This window comes from Chiloscyllium plagiosum, unplaced genomic scaffold (assembly GCF_037043375.1).
Source record: "Chiloscyllium plagiosum isolate Xiang-an unplaced genomic scaffold, Cpla_swu_hap1 HiC_scaffold_29, whole genome shotgun sequence".
NCBI classification, from domain to species: Eukaryota; Metazoa; Chordata; class Chondrichthyes; order Orectolobiformes; family Hemiscylliidae; genus Chiloscyllium; species Chiloscyllium plagiosum.
Genome location: NW_028270167.1, coordinates 5,527,372 through 5,553,757, shown reverse-complemented (window position 1 = coordinate 5,553,757; position 26,386 = coordinate 5,527,372). Strand labels below are relative to the sequence as shown.

Here is a 26,386-nt window from a genome sequence, read left to right as displayed (position 1 = left end):
TGAGACAATGGGTCGGCCGGGGCAGTCAGGGTTGTGGATTTTGGGCAGGAGGTAGAAGCGGGCGGTGCGGGGTTGTGGGACTATGAGGTTGGAGGCGGTGGATTGGAGATCCCCCGAGGTGATGAGGTTATGGATGGTCTGGGAGATGATGGTTTGGTGGTGGGAGGTGGGGTCATGGTCAAGGGGGCAGTAGGAGGAGGTATCTGCGAGCTGGCGTTTGGCCTCAGCGGTGTAAAGGTCGGTGCGCCAAACTACTACCGCGCCTCCCTTGTCTGCTGATTTGATAGTGAGGTTGGGGTTGCAACGGAGGGAGTGGAGGGCTGCACGTTCCGAGGGTGAGAGGTTGGAGTGCGTGAGAGGGGTGGGGGAGTTCAGGTGGCGGTTAATATCGCGGCGGCAGTTGACTATGAAGACGTCGAGGGCAGGTAGTAGGCCAGCATGGGGTGTCCAGGTGGATGGGGTGTGTTGGAGGCGTGAGAAGGGGTCGTCAGAGGGTGGGCGAGAGTCTTGGTTGAAGAAGTAGGCACGGAGGCGAAGGCGGTGGAAGAATTGTTCGATGTCACGCCGCGTGTTGAACTCGTTAATCCGAGAGCGTAGGGGAATGAAGGTGAGGCCTCTGCTGAGGACTGATCTTTCATCCTCAGAGAGGGGTAGGTCTGGGTGGATGTTGAAAACACGGCAGGGCTGGGAGCTAGGACCTGGTGTGGTGCTGGAGTTGGGTGTGGGGGCGGGGTTAGGCCTGGGGGCGGGGACGGAGATCGGCGTGGGGGCGGGGTTGGGCGTGGTGATGGAGATCGGCGAAGGGGCGGGGTTAGACGTGGTGACGGAATCGGCGTGGGGGCGGGGTTAGGCATGCTGTCGGAGATCGGCGAAGGGGCGGGGTTAGGTGTGGTGACGGAGATCGTCTTGGGGGCGGGGTTAGATGTGGTGACGGAGATCGGCGTGGGGGCGGAGACACATGCGGCGTATAAGAATATATGAGTATAGTGAAAAGTGTACAAAGTCACCATTCTCCGGTGCCAACTTGATGACAAAACCAGGATTTAAAACAAAACAGCAGGAATAAAAGAAACCCAAAAAGTAAGTAGAATGTCCAGATCTTAAAGTCTAAGTCTTCTCTCCATAAAGTTCTTTGGAACCACTGATGCAGGTTTCTGGGCCTAGTCACAGCCTGGGGTCTCGCATTGATCACCAGGAGGATTAGCAGGTTATTGCTGAACAGGTGCTGCCTGGAAATACTATTAATGACAACTTCCATCACTTTACTGTTGAAGCTGTAATTGGCTGGGTTGGATTTGTCCTGCTTTTTGTGTACAGGACATACCTGGACAATTTTCCACATTGTTGGGGAGGTGTCAGTGTTGTAACTGTACTGGTAGAGCTTGGCTACAGAAGTGGTATGTTCTGGAGCACAAGTCTTCAGTACTATTGCTGGAATGTTGTCAGGGCTCTTAGTGTTTGCAGTATCCAATGCCTCCAATTTTTCTTGAAATCATCTGGAGTGAATTGAATTGGCAGAAAACATGTATTTATGAACTACTGGAGGAGACCAAAATGGAATCATCCGCTTAGCATTTCTGGCAAATTCTTCAGCCTTATCTTTTGCATTGATATGCTGGGTTCTTCCAACGTTGAGGTTGGGGATATTTGTGGAGCCACCTCTTCCTCCAGTGAGTTGTTTAATTCTACACCACCATTCATGACCAGCTGTAGCAGGACTGCAGAGCTTAGATCTGACCCATTGGTTGTAGAATTGCTTGGCTCTGTCTACCACTTGCTGTTTATGCTGTTTGACATGCTGTTTGGTAGCATCACCAGGTTGATATTTCATGGTTGGGTATGCCTGGTGCTGGTCCTGCCCTCCTGCTTTTTCCATTGAACCAGGGTTGATCCCCTGACTTGATGGTAATGATTGGGTGGGGATATGCTACGATTGTATACAATACTGAAAAATATACTCTGTTGCTGTTGATGACCAACAGTCCTTTATGAATGCCCAGACTTAAGTTGCTAAATCTGTTTGAAGCGTGTCCCATTTAGCATGGTGATAGTGCAATACAACACTATGGAGGGTATTCTCAATCTGAAGGTGGGACTTTGTCTCCACAAGGACTGTGCAGTAATCACTCTCACTCATACCGGCATAATTGATGACTCAGGGCACACAAAAGATCGAAATATTGTGGATGGAGATGAACAACTCTGATTCAGTTTTCTTTAGCCAAGGACAGGATTTATGAAAATTTGAAAGCAATCTTCGCACTTACTGAGGCTCCTGTAAAGAGGATTACCACATGATTGATTGTCTTGTGTTTTACACACTGAAACAGGAAGATATGTTGAGACAGACTGTTGCCAAATTGATTGACTGCTCCATGAATTCCCCAGTGCTTGTGTACAACCAGGAAGTTTGTTTCTCCACAGTCCTTCCCCCAGCTAATGGTTTTCATTCTTTTCTGTTCTAGTACAACAATTGATTTTGTTTGGAGGGGGAGGATGTGGTGAGTCAGTCCTGGCTGAGAATTGACTGAAGAGCACCACATTGATTTTTCTTCTAAGTCTGTGTGTGAATCTGACAACTGATTGTTTAAAGTAGTGTGGCATGGCTGTGCATTAAAGTGACAGTTGCAATATGCCATCTCTTATGTAAGAAAACTCTTTTCAACTTCTTTTCTACCATTTTCCTTCACACTAGGCTGTTTTCACATGTGGATGACCCCTTCCTGGATGACCCTCTTCCTCGAGAATATGTTCTTTACCTGCGTCCCACTGGACCTTTGGCCAACAAGCTTTTTGAGTACTGGCATCAGTCACGGCAAGTGTGTGGCAAAAACAAGGCGCACAACATCTTCCCTCACATCACCCTTTGCCAATTCTTCATGGTGAGTGATTTGGGTTTTCAGAGCCAGTTTCTGAGGAGGGTTAGGTGTTAAAGTGCAGGGTCAAATAGTTCAGCAGAAGGTCATTCAGTCCACCCCGTGCCTGTGCTGAAAATAGGTAATTTGTCATTGAGCGGAGGGAGTGAAAGTTATTTTTTCTCACTTGTCTAGCTCATGTTGGGTTGCAGATTTCCAGAGGCACCAACTGCCCCGTGATGTAAAGTTTGTGTGCCCCATGTTTGAAATTGAGCAGGTTATTTGGTGTCATACATAGCAATCACCTCCACATATGATCACTATTTGAGGTCTTTGTGACTGATTTTGCTTTCACCTCTCCCAATGCTAGCTAGGAATGTGGAAGCTGGTTATAATACCCCAGCTTCTTTGACTTGGGCATTTCAGCACAGCCCAGGCACTGACCTATGGTCTTTTGGACCATGGTCTTTTGGGCTCAGTATTGTATGATAGTGCCATAATCCATGTCGGCATTGGAAACACTATTGTGAATAAAGCAGAAAATGTAACTATTAAAAGCATAAAATGTCTGTGGTATGAGGTGTGTTCACTGGGTTCAATGGCAGTGAGTGTAATGTGTCACTGGGTTCCATAGCAGTGTGAGTGTAATGTGTCACTGGGTTTTATAACAGTGCAGGAGTAGTTGTGGAGGGGAGTGGGTATTTAGTGCTCAATGCCCAGGATCTGATAGTAAATAGACTGACACTGGTTGCTGTTGTTCCTGTTTCAGTGTGAGGACAGTAAAGTAGATGGTCTCTGTGAAGCTTTGCAGAACACAGTGAGTCGCTGGAAAGAGACCTTTCCTCTTCCCCTTCCCCTGGAGCTATACACTTCATCAAACTTTATTGGCCTCTTTGTGGAGGAGCAGAGCGCAGAAATCATCAAGAAATTTGCTGCAGATTTTGCATCAGAAGCTGCAAGTAAAGCAGGTGGGAAATCTGCCCGTTAAACATTGTGTTACCAAAGACTATGAAAGTGAAATTGGACTTGAGCAGCATACAAAAGTACTTTTGCTGTTTTTACAACCAGCTGAGGAAGGGCAAATTCGCTCCTCTCTTTTTAACCCTCCTTTTGATCGGTTACAACGAGTTTTGTTTTAACGTGCAGTTCAAGAGTAGTTTGCTAGAATATGAAGAAGCCAAGTACTAAGATTTTCTTGAGTGAACAAAAGAGGGATTTTGTTACCTACTAACCTGGAAAGAAAGTAATAATAAAATGCAACATCAAAATAAATACACAAACACATGTAATGAGTTTTAAAAAAAGGTGTGGGGAAGGTATGTAGGACAAACAAGAAGATGAAAACAAATTCAGTTTGTTCTTTGTAGGGCCCTTGAGTCCTGATTGTGAAAGCTAAGTTCAGCACTGTTTAGCTATTGTCTTGCTTCCTCGGCAATAGTGAGATTTGTAGAATTCTGGAGTTCATAGAATAGAATTCTACAGTGTGGAAACAGGCCCTTCAGCCCAACAATCCACACTGACCCTCTGAAGAGTAACCCACCCAGATCCATTCCCCTGTCCTGTTACTATACATTTACCTCAGACTAATTCACCTAACCTGCACATCTTTGGATTGTAGGAGGAAACCCATGCAGACATGGGGAGAATGTACAAACTCCACACAGACAGTGGCCCGAGGCTCGAATTGAACCTGGGTCCCTGGCACTGTGAAGCAGCAGTGCTAACCACTGAGCCACCGCGCTGCCACAGTGAATGATTGATTATTTTTACAAGTGACCTTTATAATGGACACTGAATTCAGATGGTGAGAGAAAGCAAAAGGAAGAGAGAGAACAAACCTTCCATGTTCTGTTGTTATAAATCCATATTTCCCTTTCTTTCGGCTGTGGTAAACAAGCTTCTGAAATATGGTCTGTTTGTATATTCCCAAGTTGAGTTCTACTGTTTTTTTCCAAGCTGAATATACCATAGGCAACCTTTCATTTCCCAATATGAGAGATTATTATGCATGAAAATTTTTTTAATTGTCTGGCTTTATTGTTTTTGGACAAAATTGTAATTTTAACATATCTGGTTTAGTTTGTTCAATATATATTCCCTGAACTTGCCTCAATCTATGGTCAGCTAATCACAGTAGCCATTTTAGGTCACAATTTGTTTATTTTAAAAATCGCTTGAGTCTAGGCCATCTCAATTATTACAATCAGGCAATTGGAATTGAATATTAATCGTCCATATTCACCACAATCATAGCACTGTCAACCAGAGCTCAGTGGGCAACATATTCACTTCTGTGTCAGAGGGTTGTAGGTCCAAGTCAGGGTGGAGAACAAATACTGGTGTTACCAATGACACTCACATCCCACAAATGAGTTTTTTTAAGAAGTCTTGTTTCAGAGATTTGACTTCAGAAGCCAGGGTGAAATTCCAAATCCAATACTGAGAGGTAAATATAAATTATTTTGAAGGCGAGCAGGGGAGCTTTCTGCAGTGTTCTGAGGATTGAATTTAACCTGTGATCAATATAATTAAAAACAGATAATCTGATCACCATCACATTGACTGTGAGATCTTCCTGTACACAGAACATTTGTTGCATTTTCCATATTACAACACTACAACACTGACAACACATCCAAAATACTTCATTAGCTGTAAGTGTGTTGGCATGTCCTGGGATTGTGAAAGGTGTTATAAAATACAAGTTCTTGGAATTTTTTTTCTCTTTGTATTTCTGTATTTCCCATGGACCTCTTACTCTTGGCCTCTTATATCTGACCTGCTAAGTGCATCTACAGATACACTGTTGGCTAGTCAAGGACATTAGGTGATATGAAACCAAGGCAAGTGAATATGGTTATGAGATAGATCAGCCATGATTTTGTTCTGTGGTGAGATAGGCTGAAGGAGCTGAATGGCTTCCTCCTGTTCCTATAAAAATTATTTCTGGTTTGCTCGTCCATTAATTAACATTTGTGCTTTTTCTTCCTCTTTATTCTCTTTGTCTCTCTTTCTCCATCATTCTTTTGTAGATGTGCAAGTGGAACCCCACAAGAAGCAGCTTCATGTCACGCTTGCCTATCATTTCCAGCCCAATCACCTGGCCACACTGGAGAAATTAGCTCGCATTGTAGACCTGAAGTTGGGCTGTGATTGGGTAGCTGCTCTTTATTCCCGTGATATTCGATTTGCTAACCATGAGGTAAATAATCTTACACAGAAGAGTCTGAGTATAGGCAAGTGCAAGCTTATAGTTACTCTTTATTGAAGGTTAAGGGGTGATCTGATTAAGATGGTTCAGAATGACTAAATGATTCAATAACTAGGATAGAGAGAAACTGTAATCTCTGTTTGGAAAATCCTGAACAAAAAGTCTTAACATTGGAATTAAAGCTTGGAGTGATGTCAGGAAGAACATTTTTACATAAGGGGTGGTGGACTTGTGGAATGCTTTCCCACTGCCCCCCCTTCAAAAAAAGCATTTGATGCTGCAAAATCAATTAAACATTCAAAGTTTGTGAGAAGATTTGTAGCTCGGGTGCTCGTTGTTGTGGTTCTGTTTGCCGAGCTGGGAATTTATGTTGCAGACGTTTCGTCCCCTGTCTAGGTGACATCCTCAGTGCTTGGGAGCTTCCTGTGAAGCGCTTCTGTGATCTTTCCTCCGGCATTTGTAGTGATTTGAATCTGCCACTTCCGGTTGTCAGTTTCCAGCTGTCCGCTGCAGTGGTCGGTATATTGGGTCCAGGTCGATGTGCTTATTGATTGAATCTGTGGATGAGTGCCATGCCTCTCAGAATTCCCTGGCTGTTCTCTGTTTGGCTTGTCCTATAATAGTAGTGTTGTCCCAGTCGAATTCATGTTGCTTGTCATCTGTGTGTGTGGCTACTCAGGATAGCTGGTCGTGTCGTTTCGTGGCTAGTTGGTTTTCATGGATGCGGATCGTTAGCTGTCGTCCCGTTTGTCCTATGTAGTGTTTTGTACAGTCCTTGCATGGGATTGTTGTTGAATGTGAAATGTGTTGTGAGGCACAAGTCCAGTAGTTTGAGTATGCCGTCTTTGTTGATGGGTTCCCATGCAAGGACTGCATAAAACACTACATAGGACAAACAGGAAGACAGCTAACGATCCGCATCCATGAACACCAACTAGCCACGAAACGACACGACCAGCTATCCTTAGTAGCCACACACACAGATGACAAGCAACATGAATTCAACTGGGACAACACTACTATTATAGGACAAGCCAAACAGAGAACAGCCAGGGAATTCCTAGAGGCATGGCACTCATCCACAGATTCAATCAATAAGTACATCGACCTGGACCCAATATACCGACCACTGCAGCGGACAGCTGGAACTGACAACCGGAAGCGGCAGATTCAAACCACTACAAATGCCGGAGGAAAGATCACAGAAGCGCTTCACAGGAGGCTCCCAAGCACTGAGGATGTCACCTAGACAGGGGACGAAATGTCTGCAACACAAATTCGCAGCTCGGCAAACAAAACCGGAGGTATGGCATTGAGGGTGAGTTGGAGGTTTGGATTAGGAATTGACTGGCTGGAAGAAGACAGAGGGTAGTAGTTGATGGTAAAGGTTCATCGTGGAGTGCAGTTACTAGCGGTGTTCCGCAAGGATCTGTTTTGGGACCATTGCTGTTTGTCATTTTTATAAATGAGCTGGAGGAGGGGATAGAAGGTTGGGTGAGCAAGTTTGCGGATGATACGAAAGTCGGTGGAGTTGTTGACAGTGAGGAAGGATGTGTCAGGTTACAGCGGGATATAGATAAGTTGCAGAGCTGGGCAGAAAGGTGGCAAATGGAGTTCAATGTAGGTAAGTGTGAGGTGATTCACTTTGGTAAGAGTAACAAAAAGACGGGGTACTGGGCTAATGGTCGGATACTTGGTAGTGTGGATGAGCAGAGGGATCTTGGTGTCCATGTACACAGATCTCTGAAAGTTGCCGCCCAGGTAAATACTGCGGTGAAGAAGGCATATGGCGTACTGGCTTTTATTGGTAGAGGAATTGAGTTCCGGAGTCCTGAGGTCATGTTGCAGTTGTATAAGACTCTGGTGCGGCCACATCTGGAGTATTGTGTGCAGTTTTGGTCGCCATACTATAGGAAGGATGTGGAGGCACTGGAACGGGTGCAGAGGAGGTTTACCAGGATGTTTCCTGGTATGGTAGGAAGATCGTATGAGGAAAGGTTGAGGCACTTGGGGCTGTTTTCATTGGAGAAAAGAAGGTTTAGGGGTGACTTGATAGAGGTGTACAAGATGATTAGGGGTTTAGATAGGGTTGACCATGAGAACCTTTTTCCACGTATGGAGTCAGCTATTACGAGGGGGCATAGCTTTAAATTAAGGGGTGTTAGGTATAGGACAGATGTTAGGGGTAGATTCTTTACTCAGCGAGTCGTGAGTTCATGGAATGCCCTGCCAGTAGCAGTGGTGGACTCTCCCTCTTTATGGGCATTTAAACGGGCATTGGATAGGCATATGGAGGATAGTGGGCTAGTGTAGGTTAGGTGGGCTTGGATCGGCGCAACATCGAGGGCCAAAAGGCCTGTACTGCGCTGTATTTTTCTATGTCTATAACCACAACATCAATTGAACATGCTTGATAACGTTTTAGTTGACATGACTGGACCATTATAGAAAATGTAGGTGGGGTTTAGATACAGATCAGCTATGGACTTTTTGAATTAAGGAGATGTTGTGATTAAGTGGTACAGTCAGTGGGGTAGTAATACAGAACTCTATAGGCTAATATTCTGAAGGCATGGGTTCAAATCGCACCATGGTGAAAGTTGCATTCAATAAAAGTTTTAAAATATGGATTATAAAGCTAGCCTAATGATGACCATTTAACCACTGACAACTGGTCCCCCAGTGTCTTTTGGGAAAGAAATCCATCTGGCTGACAGGTGTCCAGACCCACACACTGTGGTTGACTCTTAACTAATCTCTTGGATGGACGATAAATGCTGCCCTAACCAGAAATGTCCACATCAACAAATATATAATAAAATGATAGAATAGGCTCTTCCTATGTTCCTGCTACATGATATGCTGAAGAGTGGGGATGATATAAACAAAGGAGCCATATTTAATTTCTTCAATTCTTTCACAGGATGTGGGTGCTGCAGAATGAGCATTTGTTGTCCATTCTTAATTGCTTTTAAACTGCATTGTTTGCTAGGCGATTTCAGAGGGCAAGTAAATGTTAACCACATTGCGTTGGGTCTGGAGTAACATGTAGATCATATTGGGTAAGCATGGCAGATTGACATTAGTGAACTAGGTGGTTGTTTATGGTCATCATTATGAAGACCAGCTTTTTGGACTTAAATTCCACTATTAGAAGTGGGATCTGAACCAATGTCCTCAAAGCATTATCTTTGTGTTCTTGATTGGTAATGTAGTGCCACTGTACCACACTCTCACAATATAAATTCGTATTACAGAACCAGAAGGAGTTATTGTTCCACCTTCAGTAAACTGATTTCATTGCTGAATACAACAATCAAGCCAACAGGTTATTTTTAATTGGACAATAATCTGGAGTTTGTTGTTAACTGATCTGTCTGTAAAAAGTTCTAACATATAACCACACTCCAAATATTGCCTCCAAGTATGATTGACAGGAGAATTACCCAACCATCTCCCTTGTGGCTGGGACTTGTGCACCTGAGTATGCAACTTTTAGGTGATGAAAGAGATAATGGGTTTATCTTGGTTGTGCTTTGGATAAAATATAAACAATTATTTTTAATTTTTTTGTGTGGATGGGTTCTTCATGGCTTGTTGGCTTGACCTACAACATTTATAACCTGTTTTGATTCCATTTTCCTGTATGTTCTTTATTAGACTCTGCGAGTGATGTACCCATACACACCCCAGAATGACGATGAGTTGGAATTGGTGCAGGGCGATTTTATATTCATGTCCCCAATTGAACAGAGCAGCACGAGTGAGGGCTGGATATATGGTACCTCCCTAGCAACGGGCTGCTCAGGGCTACTTCCAGAGAACTACATAGCCAAAGCGGATGAATCTGATACATGGGTCTTCCATGGGTAAGTGACGTATTGCTGACTGTGTTGCAAAGAATAATGATGATGTAATATTGCCGTGGTACAGGCATCAGGAGGAGAATGAAAACCTTCTAAACCCATAACCACTACCATCTAGGAGAACAAGAGCAAAAGGTACATGGAAAAACACCCACCTGCATGTTCCCCTCCAAGCCACTCTCATTCTTGATTTGGAATCATCTTCATTCTTTCATTGTTGCTGGGTCAAAACTACCTTCTACAAACAACGTCAAGAGTAGCTTAAGTGATCTAAATGGGGAAGAAAGAACAATGAATTAGAGTCAACAATACACATGACTTTTATCTTTATGGCACCTTTAACTTGCTTGGGTCTAGGCAACTCAATTCATGGCCACTAATAATGGAGCCATTGAAATGGGAATGCATAAGAAGCTGGAATTAGAGAACTGCAGATATGTTTGAGGGTTGTAGAGCTGGAGGGCATTACAGAGAGATGGAAAATTGAAGCCTTGGAGAGATCTGAAAACAAGGGCTTGAACAAGAATGAGCATAATTTGACATGCACAAGAGTTATAGGGAATTAGAATGTGCTGCAAATAAAGACACTGGAAGCACGTTTTGGATGATCTCCAGTTTATAGAGGGTAGAATGTGGAAGAGCAGTCAGGAGTGAATTGTAATGGTCAAGTCGATGATGAGGGATTCAGCTGAAGATGAGCTGAAAAGTCAGGAAATGTTGGTGCTTGAGTTTTAAAAACAATAATTCATCAGATAATATGGTAACCTTAAGTTTAGGAGGTTGTATTTATTTTTGACAGGTTTAGACGCTTTGTAACATCACTTCTTCCTTTGCTATGCTATTCTTGGGATGATCTCTTAGAGTCCTGGCATAGCTAAACTTATTCCAGCAAATTACCTGGTCATGATCCCATTATTGTATTTGTATAAATTGGCTGCATCTTCTATGTTATAGCAATGACTATATTGCAAAAGGGACTTCCTTAGCTGTAAAATACTTTGAATATCCCAATTCCCTGAAAGGTGCTTGAGAAATAAAGTCTGTCTGTCTTTATTATATGGTGAGAATTGATTATATTTTTGAAGTTTTAATACTTGAGGGAGAACATTCTCTTGATACAAAAGGGTAGATGATTCCAGGACCTTTTGTACAAAGTCCCTTCCCAATTTATTGTGCTTTCCAAATTGTAGTTTTCTTTACTTTTTACATACCTGAAAATATTGAAGTACATTCAAGACACTGATCAATAGCTTTTTGGGAACAAAGGTAATTGAAGAACACTGGCATAGCATGGGAGAAGAGGAGTTGAGATAGGAGATCAGATATGATCTTGTTGAAGGGCGGAGCAGAATCCAGCGGGGCAAATGGCCTGTAGATTGTCCAATAGAGATACAGTCCCAGACATTGAAGGGGATATTTCAGAATATACAGCATAATTACAATGCAACTACAAAGAAAAAAATTACTGTGCTTTAGCAAGAAAAGTTAAAGATAGTATCAAACTTAAAGAACAAGCATATAATTGTGCGAAGATGGTGGTAGGTCAGAAGATTGGACAGAATATAAAAAGCAGCAAAGAATGACTAAAAGAAACTAGCATACAAGAGAAAGCTAGTGATAATATAATAATAGATGTAAAGAATTTATGTTGATGATTTTTAAAAATGGGTTAACAAAAGAAGTATAAATAAAATCTCAGCCAAACTAAATAAGAGGGAAGGGGAGGCATTCCAGAAAATTACACTCATCAGGGAAGTGTTACTAAGCAAATTGTTGAAGGAGCAAATTACTGCAGATGCTGGAATCTGAACTGAAAACACAAATGCTGATCCAGGTCCTAGAATCTCAAAAGAAATGGCTAGTGAGATAGTTATAGATAGAGTTATAGAGATGTACAGCACGGAATCAGATCCTTCGGTCCAACTCGTCCATGTCGATCAGATATTCCAACCCAATCTAGTCCTACCTGCCAGCACCTGGCCCATATCCCTCCAAAACCTTCTTATTCATATACCCATCCAAATGCCTTTTAAATGTTGCAATTGTACTAGCCTCCACCACTTCCTCTGGCAGCTCATTCCACACACGCACCACCCTCTGCGTGAAAAAGTTGCCCCATGGGTATCTCTTCTATCTTTCCACTTTCACCCTAAACCTATGCTCTTTTGTTCTGGACTCCCCCCAGCGCAGGGAAGAGACTTTGTCCACTTATCCTATCCATGCCCCTCATGATTTTATAAATCTCTATATGGTCACCCCTAAGCCTCCAATGCTCCAGGGAAAACAGCCCCAACATATTGAATCTCTCCCTATAGCTCAAATCCTCCAACATCCTTGTAAATCTTTTCTGAACCCTTTCAAGTTTCACAACATCCTTCCTATAGGAGGGAGAATCAAAATTGCACACAATATTCCAAAAGTGGCCTAATCAATGTCCTGTGCAGCGCAACATAACCTTTCAACTCCTGTACTCAATACTCTGATCAATAAAGGAAAGCATACCAAACGCCTTCTTCATGATCCTACTCTACTTTCAAGGAGCTATGAACCTGCACTCCAAGGTCTCTTTGTTCAGAAACCCTCCCTAGGACCTTACCATTAAGTGTATAAGTCCTGTTAAGATTTGCTTTCCCAAAATGCTGCACCTCGCATTTATCTGAATTAAACTCCATCTGTCACCTCTCAGCCCATTGGCCCATCTGATCAAGATCCCATTGTAATCTGAGGTAACCGTCTTCGCTGTCCATTACACCTCCAATTTTGGTATCATCTTCAAATTTACTAACTATACCTCTTGTGCTCACATCCAAATCATTTATATAAATGATGAAAAGTAGTGGACCCAGCACTGATCCTTGTGGCACATCACCGGTCACAGGTCTCCAGTCTGAAAACAATCCTCCACCACCACCTTCTTCTGTTTTCTATCTTTGAGCCAGTTTTGTATCCAAATGGCTGGTTCTTCCTGTATTCCATGTTGATACATGGTTATAATTTTCCAAAGCTTCCTTGATTCAGAGAAGGTTCTATTAGATTGGAAACTAGAGAATGCAACTCATTTATTCAAAAAGGGAGACGAACAGCAAATGTTAGAAACTATCACTAAAGATGTTACAGCAGGACATCTTGGAAAAATTCAAGATAATCAAGCAGGGTTAACATGGTTTTGTGAACCTGCTCTTAATTTGTATGTTTGTAGTTCTGCTCATATTAGGCAATTTGGCCCCTCTAGCCTGTTCCACCATTCAATAAGATCATGGCTGATCTGATTGTGATTTTAACACCACATTCCTGTCTATCCCTGATATCTTTAGACTCTTTGTTAGCCAAGAATCTTTATATTCTTAATGGCTTTGTTGGTAACTCGTTAATGTTTACACTTTGATAACATATCTTCTTGTGTCAGTGATGTTCCTGCACTTTGAGAGGTGCTACATTATTGTGCTTTGACTTAGCTATCTGGTGACACTTATCATCTCTCCCTTTTTGTTTGCTTAGCTCTAATTCATTTTTAACTGCGACTGCCTCTGCTGGTGCCAGTCTATGCGACAGGGTTTTTCGAAGGAGATGCCAGGAGGAGCAGGGACCGGGCGAGGCTCTGTCATTGCCAACCAATGTCATCTGTCAACCAATGCCAGTAAGCTCCATTCTAAAGAGTGAATGTGAAATCTTGGTGTTGGGGAAGATCCCCATGAGATACAATTCTGAATCAAAGTGGCAGTTACACACTTTGAACAAATCAGATGTTGAGGGAAGGAAATTGATCCTCATAAATCAGGCAGGGGAAATGCAGAATCAAAGAAGGAAACCATTCAGCTCATCATGCCTATGGACTCTTGGACAAGGTTATCAAGTTAATCCCATGCCTTTGCTTTCTCTCCACAAACATGATAATATATTCCCTTCCAGTCTTTTTTTTAACTCCCTTTTCAAAGTTACTTGTTAAATCTGCTTTCAGATCATCATTCAAGAATTTAAAAAAAACCTCTTGATCTTGTTTCTTTTGTCAAATACTTAAATCTCTGGTATTGAGCCATCTGACTGTTCTCTGCTCTAAGTAAAAAAAACACCAGCTACTCCCTTCATCCCTGGTGCCATTCTAATAAATCTCTTCTGCATCTTCCTAGTGTTTTCAGACCAACTGGAATTCAACCTTAACATTTGTAAGAAGAATTGGGTCAAAACGAAGAACTTTTGACCTCCCCAATTCTTTGATACAAAATGTGCACGGTACACCCTCTGCTGGACAATATGGGCCAAATTCTTTTCCCCTTATCAGAGCATCTTCACATAATTTCCATGAGGGGCTGTTGTGTGGAAGTAATAATGCACTTCTAGAACCACCCCACTACCGATCTAAGTCAGCTTCCAAAAGAACAATGCTGCCATTTGAAAGCAAACATTAATGAAAAACAACAGAAAACCAGCAATGAATACAGATATGTCTCGATTGCACATTGTCAGATGCCCCTGCTCAACCGCCCTCTCCCCTATTCAAAGTCCCACAGGGGCCCAGGATCAATAACATGAAATCTGTGGAATGAACGTTCGACATTTTGGGAAGGTGAGAGGCACTGAGAGATGAGTGGATGAGGGTGCAAGGAGGGATAGGAGTTTACCTCCAACTCCAGGAGGAAGAATCAGGCTCATTTTGCAAGTATGTCAATCAAACCATTAAGGCAAATTCACTCTCCTTCACCCATGAGAGGCCCACTCTGGCTATTTTGCTCATTCCCACAGGCCAGTGGCCAGAACAAGTTCAACTGTCCACTAAAATTCTTACTGACAGTGTTCATTGGATCTAGATGCAAAGTTTCTAAATCCTTTGTGTTTTTTAATAGCCTCCCCATTGCCCATTTTTAACTATTCACCTTCTCGGCAAAGCTCTGGCACAAATGACAGAAAACTAACAGGTGGCATTACCTGTCTCTTCACAAACCAGAGCATATCACAGTGGGAAAGCTGAAAAAATTCACAAAGCATTTCACTCCAGATCTGTTGGGAAATTGCATTTAGGTCAAATTGGAATCTGGGGCAGAATGTGGAGGCCAAACTATACTTTTTAATTCATGTGTGTCATCTTTAACTGGGTCAATCCACAAGCAGATCACTGAAATATCTTTGTGTGAAAGGGGACCCAGATAAAAATCACATTATTTCCTGCAGCAAAGAAGGTCAGAAAAGCTTTTGCATTCCTGCTGTATTTTTTAATTGAATTGCTGGTTGTCTTGAACTGTCATTGAGAAATGGTAATGTGTTTTGTCTGTCACAGATGGTGTCCAAAAACTCCCGGTCCTGTCTGCAAAAGCGGGATCTGTATGTCTGCCGACATGGGGAGAGGATGGATGTGGTTTTTGGAAAACACTGGCTGACTCAGTGCTTCGATGCAAAAGGTCTGTCCTGTCCTTGTGCTATGCCAGCATGGACAGTCAAACCCCTTTCATTTCTCCAGTCATTCCATTTTCTCCACTCCTTTTGACTTGAGTCAGGCTGACACACCTCAGTGTAGTATCAAAAGTACTGCATTGTGAGACGTGTCATCTTTTGCCGAGATATTAAACAAAGTCCTGGCCTGCTCTTTCAATTGGACACAAAAGATCACAGGGTATTATTTGAAAAAAATTGGGAAGTTTTCTGAATGCGCCATCAAAATAAAACCCTTAGCTAATATATCTCAGACAGATTATTTAGTCATTAGTAAATTGCTATTTGTGGGAGCTTGCTGTGCACAGATTGGCTGTTTATTTTTACATTCCAACTGAGACCACACTTACAAAGTGCTTGACTGATTGTTCAAGCATTTTGGAACATCCTGAGGTTGTGAAAGGCGTATGAAAGTGCAAGAGTTTTTCTTTCCAGGGAAACAGTTCCACAAGTGACTCTTCATGTGGCATGAGTACTCAGGCAAGTTATTAAGCCATTGTGAACATGCCTGCTGATCATAAATCCATACCTGCTTAGTGTTCATGTGCACATTTTACGATGGGTGTTTTTGGGTTACAATCAGCAATGGAAATGTTGACTAATTTTCTTCATTCCCTCAGATACTGGGGCATACGTTATTTTTCTTTACAGCCTTACTGTCACTATAAATTGAAACACATGAGAGATGCAAATGGATCAATCTGATTGCTCAAGATAATCTACATAACCTTTTGAGGCTGCCCTTCTGCTGATTGCCATCTATTTACGACTAGCAGCCATGCCTTCAGTTGCCTAGGGTCAGGGATTCTTCTTAAAATCTATCTGTGACCCAGCTTTTGGCCATCTGACTAATATTTCCTGATTGGATTTGTGCAAAATCTTGTTTGGTAATGTCCCTGTGGAGTACATTGACACTGCTTATTATGTGAAAGGTGCTATATAAATGCAGGTTCACTATTGTGCTACCTGTTACCCCTTGCTGGAGTTGCAATGGCACAAATGAAAATTTACCATGTGACATCGGCATAGCTGTGATAGGACAGCTGATGGCAAGGTTTTGCGCAAACATGAGTGATTGATGGAGTTCCTTTAATACATTGTTGATGACTGTCAACTTTGTACCCAAAGGCCAGGGGACTGAAATGCTGTCAGTTGGCTTTTAGACTGTCGATCTTCATGAATGTTATTGGATCTTATTAAACCTCCTTCTTCCTTAAGGCAATATCCAGCACATTCAATGTTTCTTCTTTGTTTTGTTAACTAACAGTGTTACTCACTGAGGACTCTGACTTGCAGCTGTTGATTCATGGTTAATGTGGGGGTTGGTAAGCTCAGTCAGCTGGTTGGTGATATACAATGACGCCAACAGCATTGGTTCAATTTCTGTGCAAGTTAAGGTTCACGAAGGTTTCTCTTTCTCAACCTCACCCTTACCTGACGTGTGCTGACACTCAGGTTAAACCACTGCTAATTGTCTCTCTCTTTCTCTCCCTCTAATGAAAGAGCAGGACCCTAAGGAGTTCAAAACTAGAGGGGATAGTTTTAAGGTGAGAGGAGAAAGATTAAAATGGATCCGAGGGGCAATGATAGGGATATGGGCCAACTGCAGGCACATGGGACTAATTTAGTTTGGGAAATCTGGTAGGCATGGATGAGTTGGATTGAAGAGTCTGTTTTAATGCTGTATGATTCTATGACTCTGGGTCTATGGTTAACATAGCACTAATTTCCCCTCAGAGTTACGAGTGTGCAAGTTCTGATTTAGCTGCAGGGATATTGTTCACAGCTGTGAAGAGTTATTTTGCTGACATTTACTTTTGAAATAGGTAATTACATACGGTCCAATTTGAATATGCCACCGATTCTACCTCAGAGAAATGGTGGATACCGGGACTATGAGAAAGATGCTCCCATCACTGTGTTCGGCTGTGCACAGGCCAGGCTTGTCGGTGAGTTAATTTTGTCAACACTTGTGAACCATTTTTAACATATTAGTGTTGTTTGTTTAATGGTTTGCTCATTGTCCCTAATCATATTAGCTCTCCTATGCCATTTTAACTTCTTGGTGATGCAACAACAGAGCAAGTCTAGAAATGTTATTCTCTGCCCCCATTACTTTTACCTCTAGGCAGTTGTGTTACAAAGAGAAAGAAATTATGCTTCAATTGCACTGAGCCTTACTCTGATCCCATTCAGTTTTGGTTCCTGTATTTAGAGATAGATATATTTGCCTCAGAATGAAAACAATTCTCCTCCACTTCCATCTAATTCTTCTGGCAGTTACTTTAAATCTGTGCCTCCTGTTTTTTTGTCTCTGTGCTTTTTTTAACTCCATCTTGCCCCCTCATAACTTTATATACCTCAATTATCTCTCTTAGCCTTCTCTGTTTCAAAGAAGACAATGACAGAACAGATGCAGTCAGTGCTCTTAATCAGATTTCAACCAAGGATGATGCAGTGATTTTAACGATTGAGAGAAAAAGACTTTATTGCCTACTTACTCTCAGGACAACTAAAATGGGAAAAGTGATTCCTTTGGGGTATTTTATAACTGTAATGATTCTCATCGGAAATGCTGATGCATCCTATCTTTTGGGAGCTTGTGAAAGATTTATGATTTTAATTGATTTTAAATAAAATGAGTGGCCCATCTTCATGAATAAATTGTTTAATACTCTATCTGTGACAGTGACTTCACATGTCATGAGAGGTGAACAAAATAATAGACTTGTCTGTTAGATTACATATCAGTGTCAATGCATGGGTCTAATTGATAGATCTTTCAGAGACCAGGTACAGGTATGATGGTCTGAATTGGTTGGGCTCTAGCTGTGAAAGATCCCAAAAGAATTGGTCTAAATGTTTCAATTCAATCTCTTTTTTTTTAAATTTTGAGGAACAGGAGGGCGGTAAATTCATAGGCAAGCCTTGATGATCAATAGGTTCAGAGACATGGTCTCTTCATATTTTACAAATGCTGAGTCATCTTCCTGCTTCTTGAATTATTTAATCAATACCCATCACAGCCAGTTTAATAATTTAACATCATAGAATCATACAGCACAGAAGAAGGCAATTCTGTTCATCATGTCTGCCCTGGTTATATTGCAATATTGTAACTAATTAGTCTCAAATTAGTCACTGCACTTTAGATAGATCTGAAAAATTTTCCTTTCCCAGTATTACTTAAGTAATCCAATATTTATCCAAACCTTTGTTTGTTAACGCCCCTGCGGAGTGCATCAAGGCTTTTTGTTATGTGAAAAGTGCTATATAAATGCAGCTTCACAATTGTGTTGCCTGTTACCTCTTACTGGGGTTGCAGTGGCACAAATGATTCGAAATGTTCCACGTGACTGGAGCAATGTCGGGCAGGTGGATCTCATAGAATCTGAGTTCCCTGATTGGGGTTATTAACCTGTCCCAATCAGGGAGTCCTGGCTGACAGATATAAACAGGAGTCAGGGGTTCTGCTCTGGGCTAGTTAGATTAGCATTATGTATTATGCACATGTAAATAAAGGGTGACTTGGTGGTGGAATACTGGCCTTCGTGGAGTTATTTCAGTGACATCTGCATAACTGTGATAGGACAGTTGATGGCAAAGCTTTGCACAAACATGAGTGACTGATGGAGTTATTATGATACATTGTTGATGAGTATCCACTTTGTACCCAAACGCCAGAAACTGAAAAAAGTGTCAGTCTTGTAGGCTGTGGACCTTTATCAATCTTATTATCCTCCTTCCTTAAGGCAATAACTAGCACATTGCAAAACTCTCAGTTGACAGTTACTATTGGTTCTGAATCTCTCGCACTTTTAGGTAGCACATTCTGTGTCATATAACTCCTCTCTCCAAACCTCTCATGATTTTGATTTTTTTTTTTTGCTTTATGAGATGTGGGCACCGCTGGCGAGGCTTTCACCTCCAGTCTCTCTCTAGCTTAGTGGGTCTCTAGGCCACTTCACGGGTCAGTTAATAGTCAACCACATCACTGTGAGTCAGGAGTCATATGTAGACCAGACAAGGTAAGGAAGGCAAATTTAATTCCTTAAATGATATTAGGGAACCAGATGGGTTTTTACAAAAATGGTTACATGTGTGCCATTGGTCAAGCTTTTAATTTCAGTTTATTATTGAATCAAATTTCAATATGTCACAGTGGGATCTGGATTACAAGGCAAAATGACAATACCACTATACCATCATCTTCCCTTGAATACCTCTACTTCATCTCTGTTCTCTTGGAACTTACTAAAACTTAGAGTCATCGAGTTATAGAGATGTACAGCATGGAAACAGACCCTTCAGTCCAACTTGTCCATGCAAACCAGATATCTTAAATTAATCTAGTCCCATTTGCTAGCATTTGGCCCATATCACTCTAAACCATTCCTTCCTATTCATGCACCTTTGCAGATACCTTTTAAATGTAACTGCATCAGCCTTCATCACTTCCTCTGACAGTTCATTCCATACATGCCCCACCCTCTGCGTTAAACGTTGCCCCTCCGATCTCTTCTAAATCTTGCCCCTCTCATCTTAAATCTATGCCCTCTAGTTTTGGACTCTCCTACCCTGGTGAAATGACCTTGACTATTCATCTTAACCATGCCTGTCATGATTTTATAAACTTCAATCAGGTCACCCCTCAGCCTCTGGCGCTCCAGCAAAAATTGTCCTTGCCCCATTCAGTCTTTCATAACATCATAGAATCCCTACAGTGTGGAAACAGACCATTTGGCCTAACAGGTCCACACCAACCATCAGAAGAGTAACTCACCCAGACCCATTCCCCTACCCTATTACTCTACATTTACACCTCACTAATACACCTAACATACACATCTCTGGACACTCTCTGGGGCAATTTAGCATGGCCAATTCACCTAACCTGCACATGTTTGGATTGTGGGAGGAAGCCAGAGTACCCAGAGGAAACGCATGTAAATATGGGGAGAATGTGCAAACTCCACACAGACAGTTGCCCGAGGCTGGAATTGAATCCAGATCCCTAATGCTGTGAGGCAGCAGTGCTAACCCTATAGCTCAAACCCTCCATTCTTGACAACATTCCTCTAAATCTTTTCTGAACCCTTTCAAGTTTCACAACATCTTTCCTATAGCAGGGGTCACAGAATTGAGTGCAGTGTCCTGTACAGCTGCAACATGACCTCCTAACTCCTATACTCAATGCACTGACCAATAAAGGTAAGTATATCAAACGCCTTTTTCACTGCCTTGTATGTTTGCGTCTCCACTTTCAAGGAACTATGCATCTACACTCCAAGGTCTCTTTGTTTGGCAACACTACTCAGGGCTTTATTATTAAGTTCTACATCCTTGGTATTATTCTCCTCTATACCGTTTCTAAGGCCTGGCACCCTTCCTGAACTTCAGCAGAATTAGACAAACTATTCCAATTGTGGTCTAACCTGTGCTTTATGAAGTGTTTAGGAAACTTCCTTAGTTTGTAAAGCCTTTTCTCTAACTCTTTTTCAATATGTCCTGTCATTTTCAAAGATTTAAGTACATACACTCCCAGATCCCTTGGTTCCTACATGCTCTTTAAAATTGTACCAATTAATCCCCTCCAAGCCACTACACATTCTAACTTGGAAATATGTCGCTGTTCCTTCAATGTTGCTGGGTCAAAATCCTGCAATTCCTTCCTTCACTGTAGGTCTACCTACAACATTAGGACTGCACCAGTTCAAGAAGGCAGCTCATCGACACCTTCTCAAGGGCAACTGTGGACAAGCAATAAATGCTGACCAGCCAGTGATTTCCACGTCCCACAAGAGAATAAGAACAAATTATGTTGTCTCTTGGTTTTAAATGCAAATTTGACTTAATTACCTGAACTGTAAGTATCAGATTTCTGGTGCACTTTGTGCAGTCTGAGGCAGATTGATCACCTATACCCTCAGTCATTATAGGAGCAAACAGGTAGCTCCAAGAAGTCACAAACAGCCCAAAAATGGAACAACTAAATGTACAACATTAGCTGAAATTGGCTAATTCAGTGCTGACCTGGCTAATGAAGAGACAGCATTGTGATGCTATGGTTAAGTACCACAACTGCACTTACATCCCATTAATGGGGAAGTTCCATTACAAACCACTCCAGTTCAGGGTAATGAGGCGAAAGTAGAGGAAACCCAAGAAAAGGCTTCCTGCCTGAACTGCTGTGCTCTCCCAGCACCACTAATCCAGAATTCCTATTCAGAGTTGATCTTAGATGAATCTGATTGTTGGATGTTATTAACTTGCAGGTGAGGCTTTACTGGAGAGTAAATCGAGCATTGATTACGTATATTGCTCACCATCACTACGCTGCGTGCAGACAGCATTCAACATACTGAAAGGTAATGTAACACCCTCCTATGTTCACAAAACCTATCGTTGCCTCCCCCTGTACAGACTCTCCACATTTCTCTTGATATAAAGAAGAAAATGAAACTTTCTGCTCTTCTGCATTAGAATTTATGAATTCACCTGATTTTCAATTCTCTTTTTCACTATGACCAAGTCTTCAGACTCAATGCCCTTGCACCCTTAAATTGTCTTCCCATACTTATTGGCTTTGGTGCATCTGTTTTGCATCCCACTCCTGACTTTTCAACAGAACTGCTTGAAACATATCCACAGGCCTCTTGAGCACAGATACTCAAACCCAGGGAGAGTTGGTGTTTGTGTGGAACTGTACCCCAGGGAGAGTAAATGCCTATGTGGAACTGCACCACAGGGAGAGTTGGTCTGTATATGAAACTGTATCCCAGGGACAGTCAGCATATGGAACTGTACTCCAGAGAAAGTCAGTGTATGTAGAACTGTACCCCAGGGAGAGTTGGTGCGTGTGAAACTGTCTGTCAGGGAGAGTTGGTTTGTGTGTGTGTGTGTGTGAGAAATTGTACATAGAACAGTACAGTGCAGATCAGGCTGTTCGGCCCTAGATGTTGCACCAACCTGTGGACTAATCTAAGCCCATCCCCCTACGCTATCCCATCATCATCCATATGCTTATCGAAGGACTGTTTAAATGCCCTTAATGTGGCTGAGTTAACTACATTGGCAGGCAGGACATTCCATGCCCTTACAACTCTCTCTGAGTAAAGAACCTGTCTCTGATATCTATTTTAAATCTATCACCCCTCAATTTGCAGCTATGCCCCCTCATACAACCCAACGTCGTCATCCTAGGAAAAAGACTCTCACTGTCCACTCTCTCAATCCTCTGATCATGTATGTCTCTATTAAATCCCCTCTTAACCTTCTTCAATGAGAACAGACCTAAGTCCCTCAGCCTTTCCTCATGGGACCTTCCCTTCAGACCAGGAAACATCCTTGTAAATCTCCTTTGCAAGCTTTTCAATGCTTCCACATCCTTCCTGTAATGGGGCAACCAGAACTGTACACAATATTCCAAGTGAAGCCCCACTAGAATTTTGTACAGTTGCAGCATGACATCACATCTCCCGAATTCAATCCCTCTACCAATAAAACCTAACACACCATATGCCTTCTTAACAGCACTATCAACCTGGGTGGCAACTTTCAGGGATCTATGTACATGAACACCAAGATCCCTCTGCACATCCACGCTACCAAGAATCTTTCCATTGACCCAGTATTCTCCCTTCCTGTTATTCTTCCATCGTGAATCACCTCACATTTATCTGCATTGGACTCCATTTGCCACCTCTCAGCCCAATTCTGCAGTTTATCCAAGTCCCCCTGCAACATTCTTCCACACTGTCCACAACTCCACTGACTTTAGTGTCATCTGCAAACTTACTAGCCCATTCACCTATGCCTGCATCCAAGTCATTTATAAAAATAACAACAGCAGTGGTCCCAAAACAGATCTTTGTGGCACACCACTAGTAGCCGGACTTCAGGCTGAATATTTTCCATCAACCACTACTTGCTGTCTTCTTACAGAAAGACAGTTTCTAATCCAAACTTCTAAAACACCCTCAATTCCTTGCCTCCGCATTTTCTCCAAAGGCCTACCAAGTGGAACTTTATCAAACACTTTACTGGAGTCCATGAACACCACATCAACCTACCCTACCTGCTTGGTCACCTTAAAAAAAAAATTCAGTAATACTTGTGATACATGAACTGCCCTTGACAAAACCACGTTAACTATTTCCAATCATATTATTGCTTGGTAGATGATTATAAATCCTATCTCTTATAATCCTTTACAAAACTTTTTCTACAACAGATCTAAGGCTCATTCGTCTATAATTACCTGGGCCATGTCTACTGCCTTCTTGAACAAGGGCACAACATTTGCAATTCTCCAGTCCTCTGTAGACAATGACGACTCAAAGATCAAGGCCAAAGGCTCCGCCATCTCCTCCATGGCCGAGGGGAGGTTGGTGTGTATGTGGAACTGTACCCAAGGAGAGTCAGTGTGTGTGGAACTGTACTCCTAGGCATGTTAGTGTATTACAGGAAGATTCAGCACCTTCAGGAGTAATGTTGATAAAGTTTTATGATTGCAAGCCCATGGTTTATGTACCCCTAATTTGAAGAGTCTCCTTTAATTGAACATGAAGGGTATCGCCTGTAGAGAGAAGAGTTAATGTTTTGAGTCCAGTGATACTTTGTCAGAAATGATGAAGGGCATTACTGGACTCAATATCTTATCTGTTTTTCTCTCTACAGTTGCTGCCAGACCTGCTTGAGTTTCTCCAGGATTTTCTGTTTATGTTTCATGTCTCCAGCATTTACAGTTCTTTGTTTTATTTTATTATACTAATCTGTTCAAAGCATAAGCATATCTCTGAATTTTCAGTTGATTTTGATTCTCTGCTCCACTTCACAAACAACACTTCATCAATCTTTGTCCTGTGTCACTGTATCTTCAATTTGTTTACAGGACTTCAGCAGGAAAACAAGATAAAACTTCGGGTGGAGCCTGGGCTGTTCGAGTGGACTAAGTGGGTCTCTGGAAATACCTTGCCTGCATGGATGTCAACAGAGGAGCTTGCAGCAGCAAACCTGGGAACTGATACGACCTACAGGTAGGAATTGGCACAGGAAGTGCTCACTAAACACTAATGTTTAAATGAGACACTTCCCCTTTGAATGGATTAAATTGTTTGGTCATGAATCATTCTATGGGAAGTACTCAAATCCTTTGAGACTATGTGGGTACGTCTATAAAACCATTGAATGACACAGCGAAGGAGGAGGTTATTTGGTTTATATTTGCATGCTAGGGCACTTAGAATCTGAACCACTATTAGTGGGACATACTTGAGGTTAAAGTTACTATTCTACAGTTTGTATTGTGTCTAACCACGTTTGAGTTCCATGTGATTATTTGGAAAGATTGGATAAGGAGAAATGTCTTATGAATACTTAGAGTTAATTCCCCACAAGGGCTTTGGATGCAGTGTCATTGAGTATATTATGATTGTGTTTTTGTACACTGCAGGCCACATTTTCCGGTGAGCAAACTGGGTATTTCAGAATCCTACGAGACATACATTAGCAGGAGTTGCCAGGTGATGAGGGATATCCTGGCTGAATGTAAAGTCAAAGGTAACTGCAAGACTTGGCTGCTCCTTATCATGGTGCTATTTGTGAGATTTTGTTTGCAAATCAGCTGCTGGGTGTCATTCTTAATGGTAATACTGATGCTGATTAGGGCTCTTGTTGTGCAGTGGTTGTGCACAAACAGGAGGCCTGGGTTCAAGTCCCACCTGTTGCAGAAGTGTGTCATAACATCTCTGAGTAGGCTGATTAGAAAATATTGAATGCTGAGTGAATGATGGAACAGGCTCAAGGGGTGTCTTAGAACCATAGAAATGAAACAGCACAGAATGGGGCCACTCAGCCAATCTTGTCCAAATGCACTGAGAGACCCTTTCTAATCCCACCAGATACCCTTTTGTATGTGCCCCTACTCGTTAATAAGATGCTCTTTTTTGTTGCTTTTAACTTGCATTGGCTCCTCTAAGGAAGCCTTTCTATCAGGGAGTCCTTTTTCAGTCAAGAACCTGTTTGATAAGGATATCTGTTTCTTATCACATTTTGTTTGTGTGAGTTTGCTAGTGCATAAATGGCAGCTATACTTCTTGCATTCCAATAGCAGTTAAATTTTAAAAGCACTTCATCAATTGTAAAACAACTTGAGACATCTGAGGCTGTCAAAGGCACTACATTAGATGAATGCAAGTTATCTTCCTCAAGCTGAATTGTGAACTGAAATGATTGTTGGCTTCTTTTTGCCTTTTAGGTACCAGTGTCCTGATTGTAGCACATGCCTCCTCCCTTGAGGCTTGCACTCGGCAGCTCCAGGGTCTTTCTGCACGCAATTCCAAGGACTTTGTTCAAGTGGTTCGAAAGGTCAGTGTGTTGTGTGTCCTCTCACTGAAACAGAGAGTACTACTGTGGGGTGGGAATGGGAAATATGTTTTCAACTATGACCATAGAATGGTTAAAGGTCAGAAGGAGGCCATTGTGTCTGCTGTGTATGTGCTCTGAAGAAACATTTTACCTAAAGCCACTCCCCAATAATCTCCCCACAACCCTGCACATTCCTCCTTTTTAGATAATGATCCAATTTCCACTTGAATACCTCAAATGAACCTCCAGTATACTCTTGGGTAGCACATTCCAAATCCTAACCAGTTTATGACAGTGAAGGTTTTTGTCATTGTCTTGGTCCTAATTTGTTCCCAATCATTTGATGGCTTTGAAAATAATTTAGAAGTGAAATGACTGTTTTTCACCTACAGTCACGCACGCTATTGAAAACTGAAACTTTGTAAGGTTAGCAATACTCTGTTTTCAGGATTTACTTCTTTTAAATTAATCTCTGCAACTGTCAGATCAGGCAGCATCCAAGGAGCAGGAGAATTGACGTTTTGAGCATAAGCCCTTCTTCAGATTCCTGCAACACATTTTTCAGCTCTAATCTCCAGCATCTGCAGTCCTCACTTTCTCCTAACTGTCAGATCAGGTCAGACCTACTGCAACGAAGCAAAGGAATTAATTATTTACACATC

The 26,386-nt window shown here is 42.0% G+C and overlaps 1 protein-coding gene across 2 annotated transcripts in view; it reads left to right on the top strand.

The window, feature by feature from the left end:
* The window catches only part of LOC122540579 (ubiquitin-associated and SH3 domain-containing protein B-like), a 146,004-nt gene that overhangs the window by 110,487 nt on the left and 9,131 nt on the right, over window positions 1–26,386 (top strand). Inside the window, exons 1-12 of one of the 2 annotated variants that reach the window (XM_043676457.2) lie at window positions 950–1,080; window positions 2,696–2,882; window positions 3,625–3,823; window positions 5,888–6,057; window positions 9,727–9,935; window positions 13,431–13,569; window positions 15,205–15,325; window positions 17,183–17,305; window positions 21,632–21,724; window positions 24,250–24,394; window positions 24,811–24,917; window positions 25,615–25,724. In XM_043676457.2, the coding sequence (XP_043532392.1) occupies window positions 2,880–2,882; window positions 3,625–3,823; window positions 5,888–6,057; window positions 9,727–9,935; window positions 13,431–13,569; window positions 15,205–15,325; window positions 17,183–17,305; window positions 21,632–21,724; window positions 24,250–24,394; window positions 24,811–24,917; window positions 25,615–25,724 (1,419 nt within the window). In that variant the 5' untranslated portion in view covers window positions 950–1,080; window positions 2,696–2,879. Of the gene's footprint in view, window positions 1–949; window positions 1,081–2,695; window positions 2,883–3,624; window positions 3,824–5,887; window positions 6,058–9,726; window positions 9,936–13,430; window positions 13,570–15,204; window positions 15,326–17,182; window positions 17,306–21,631; window positions 21,725–24,249; window positions 24,395–24,810; window positions 24,918–25,614; window positions 25,725–26,386 lie in introns of those variants that run through there. The other variant, XM_043676456.2, reaches the window with a different exon arrangement.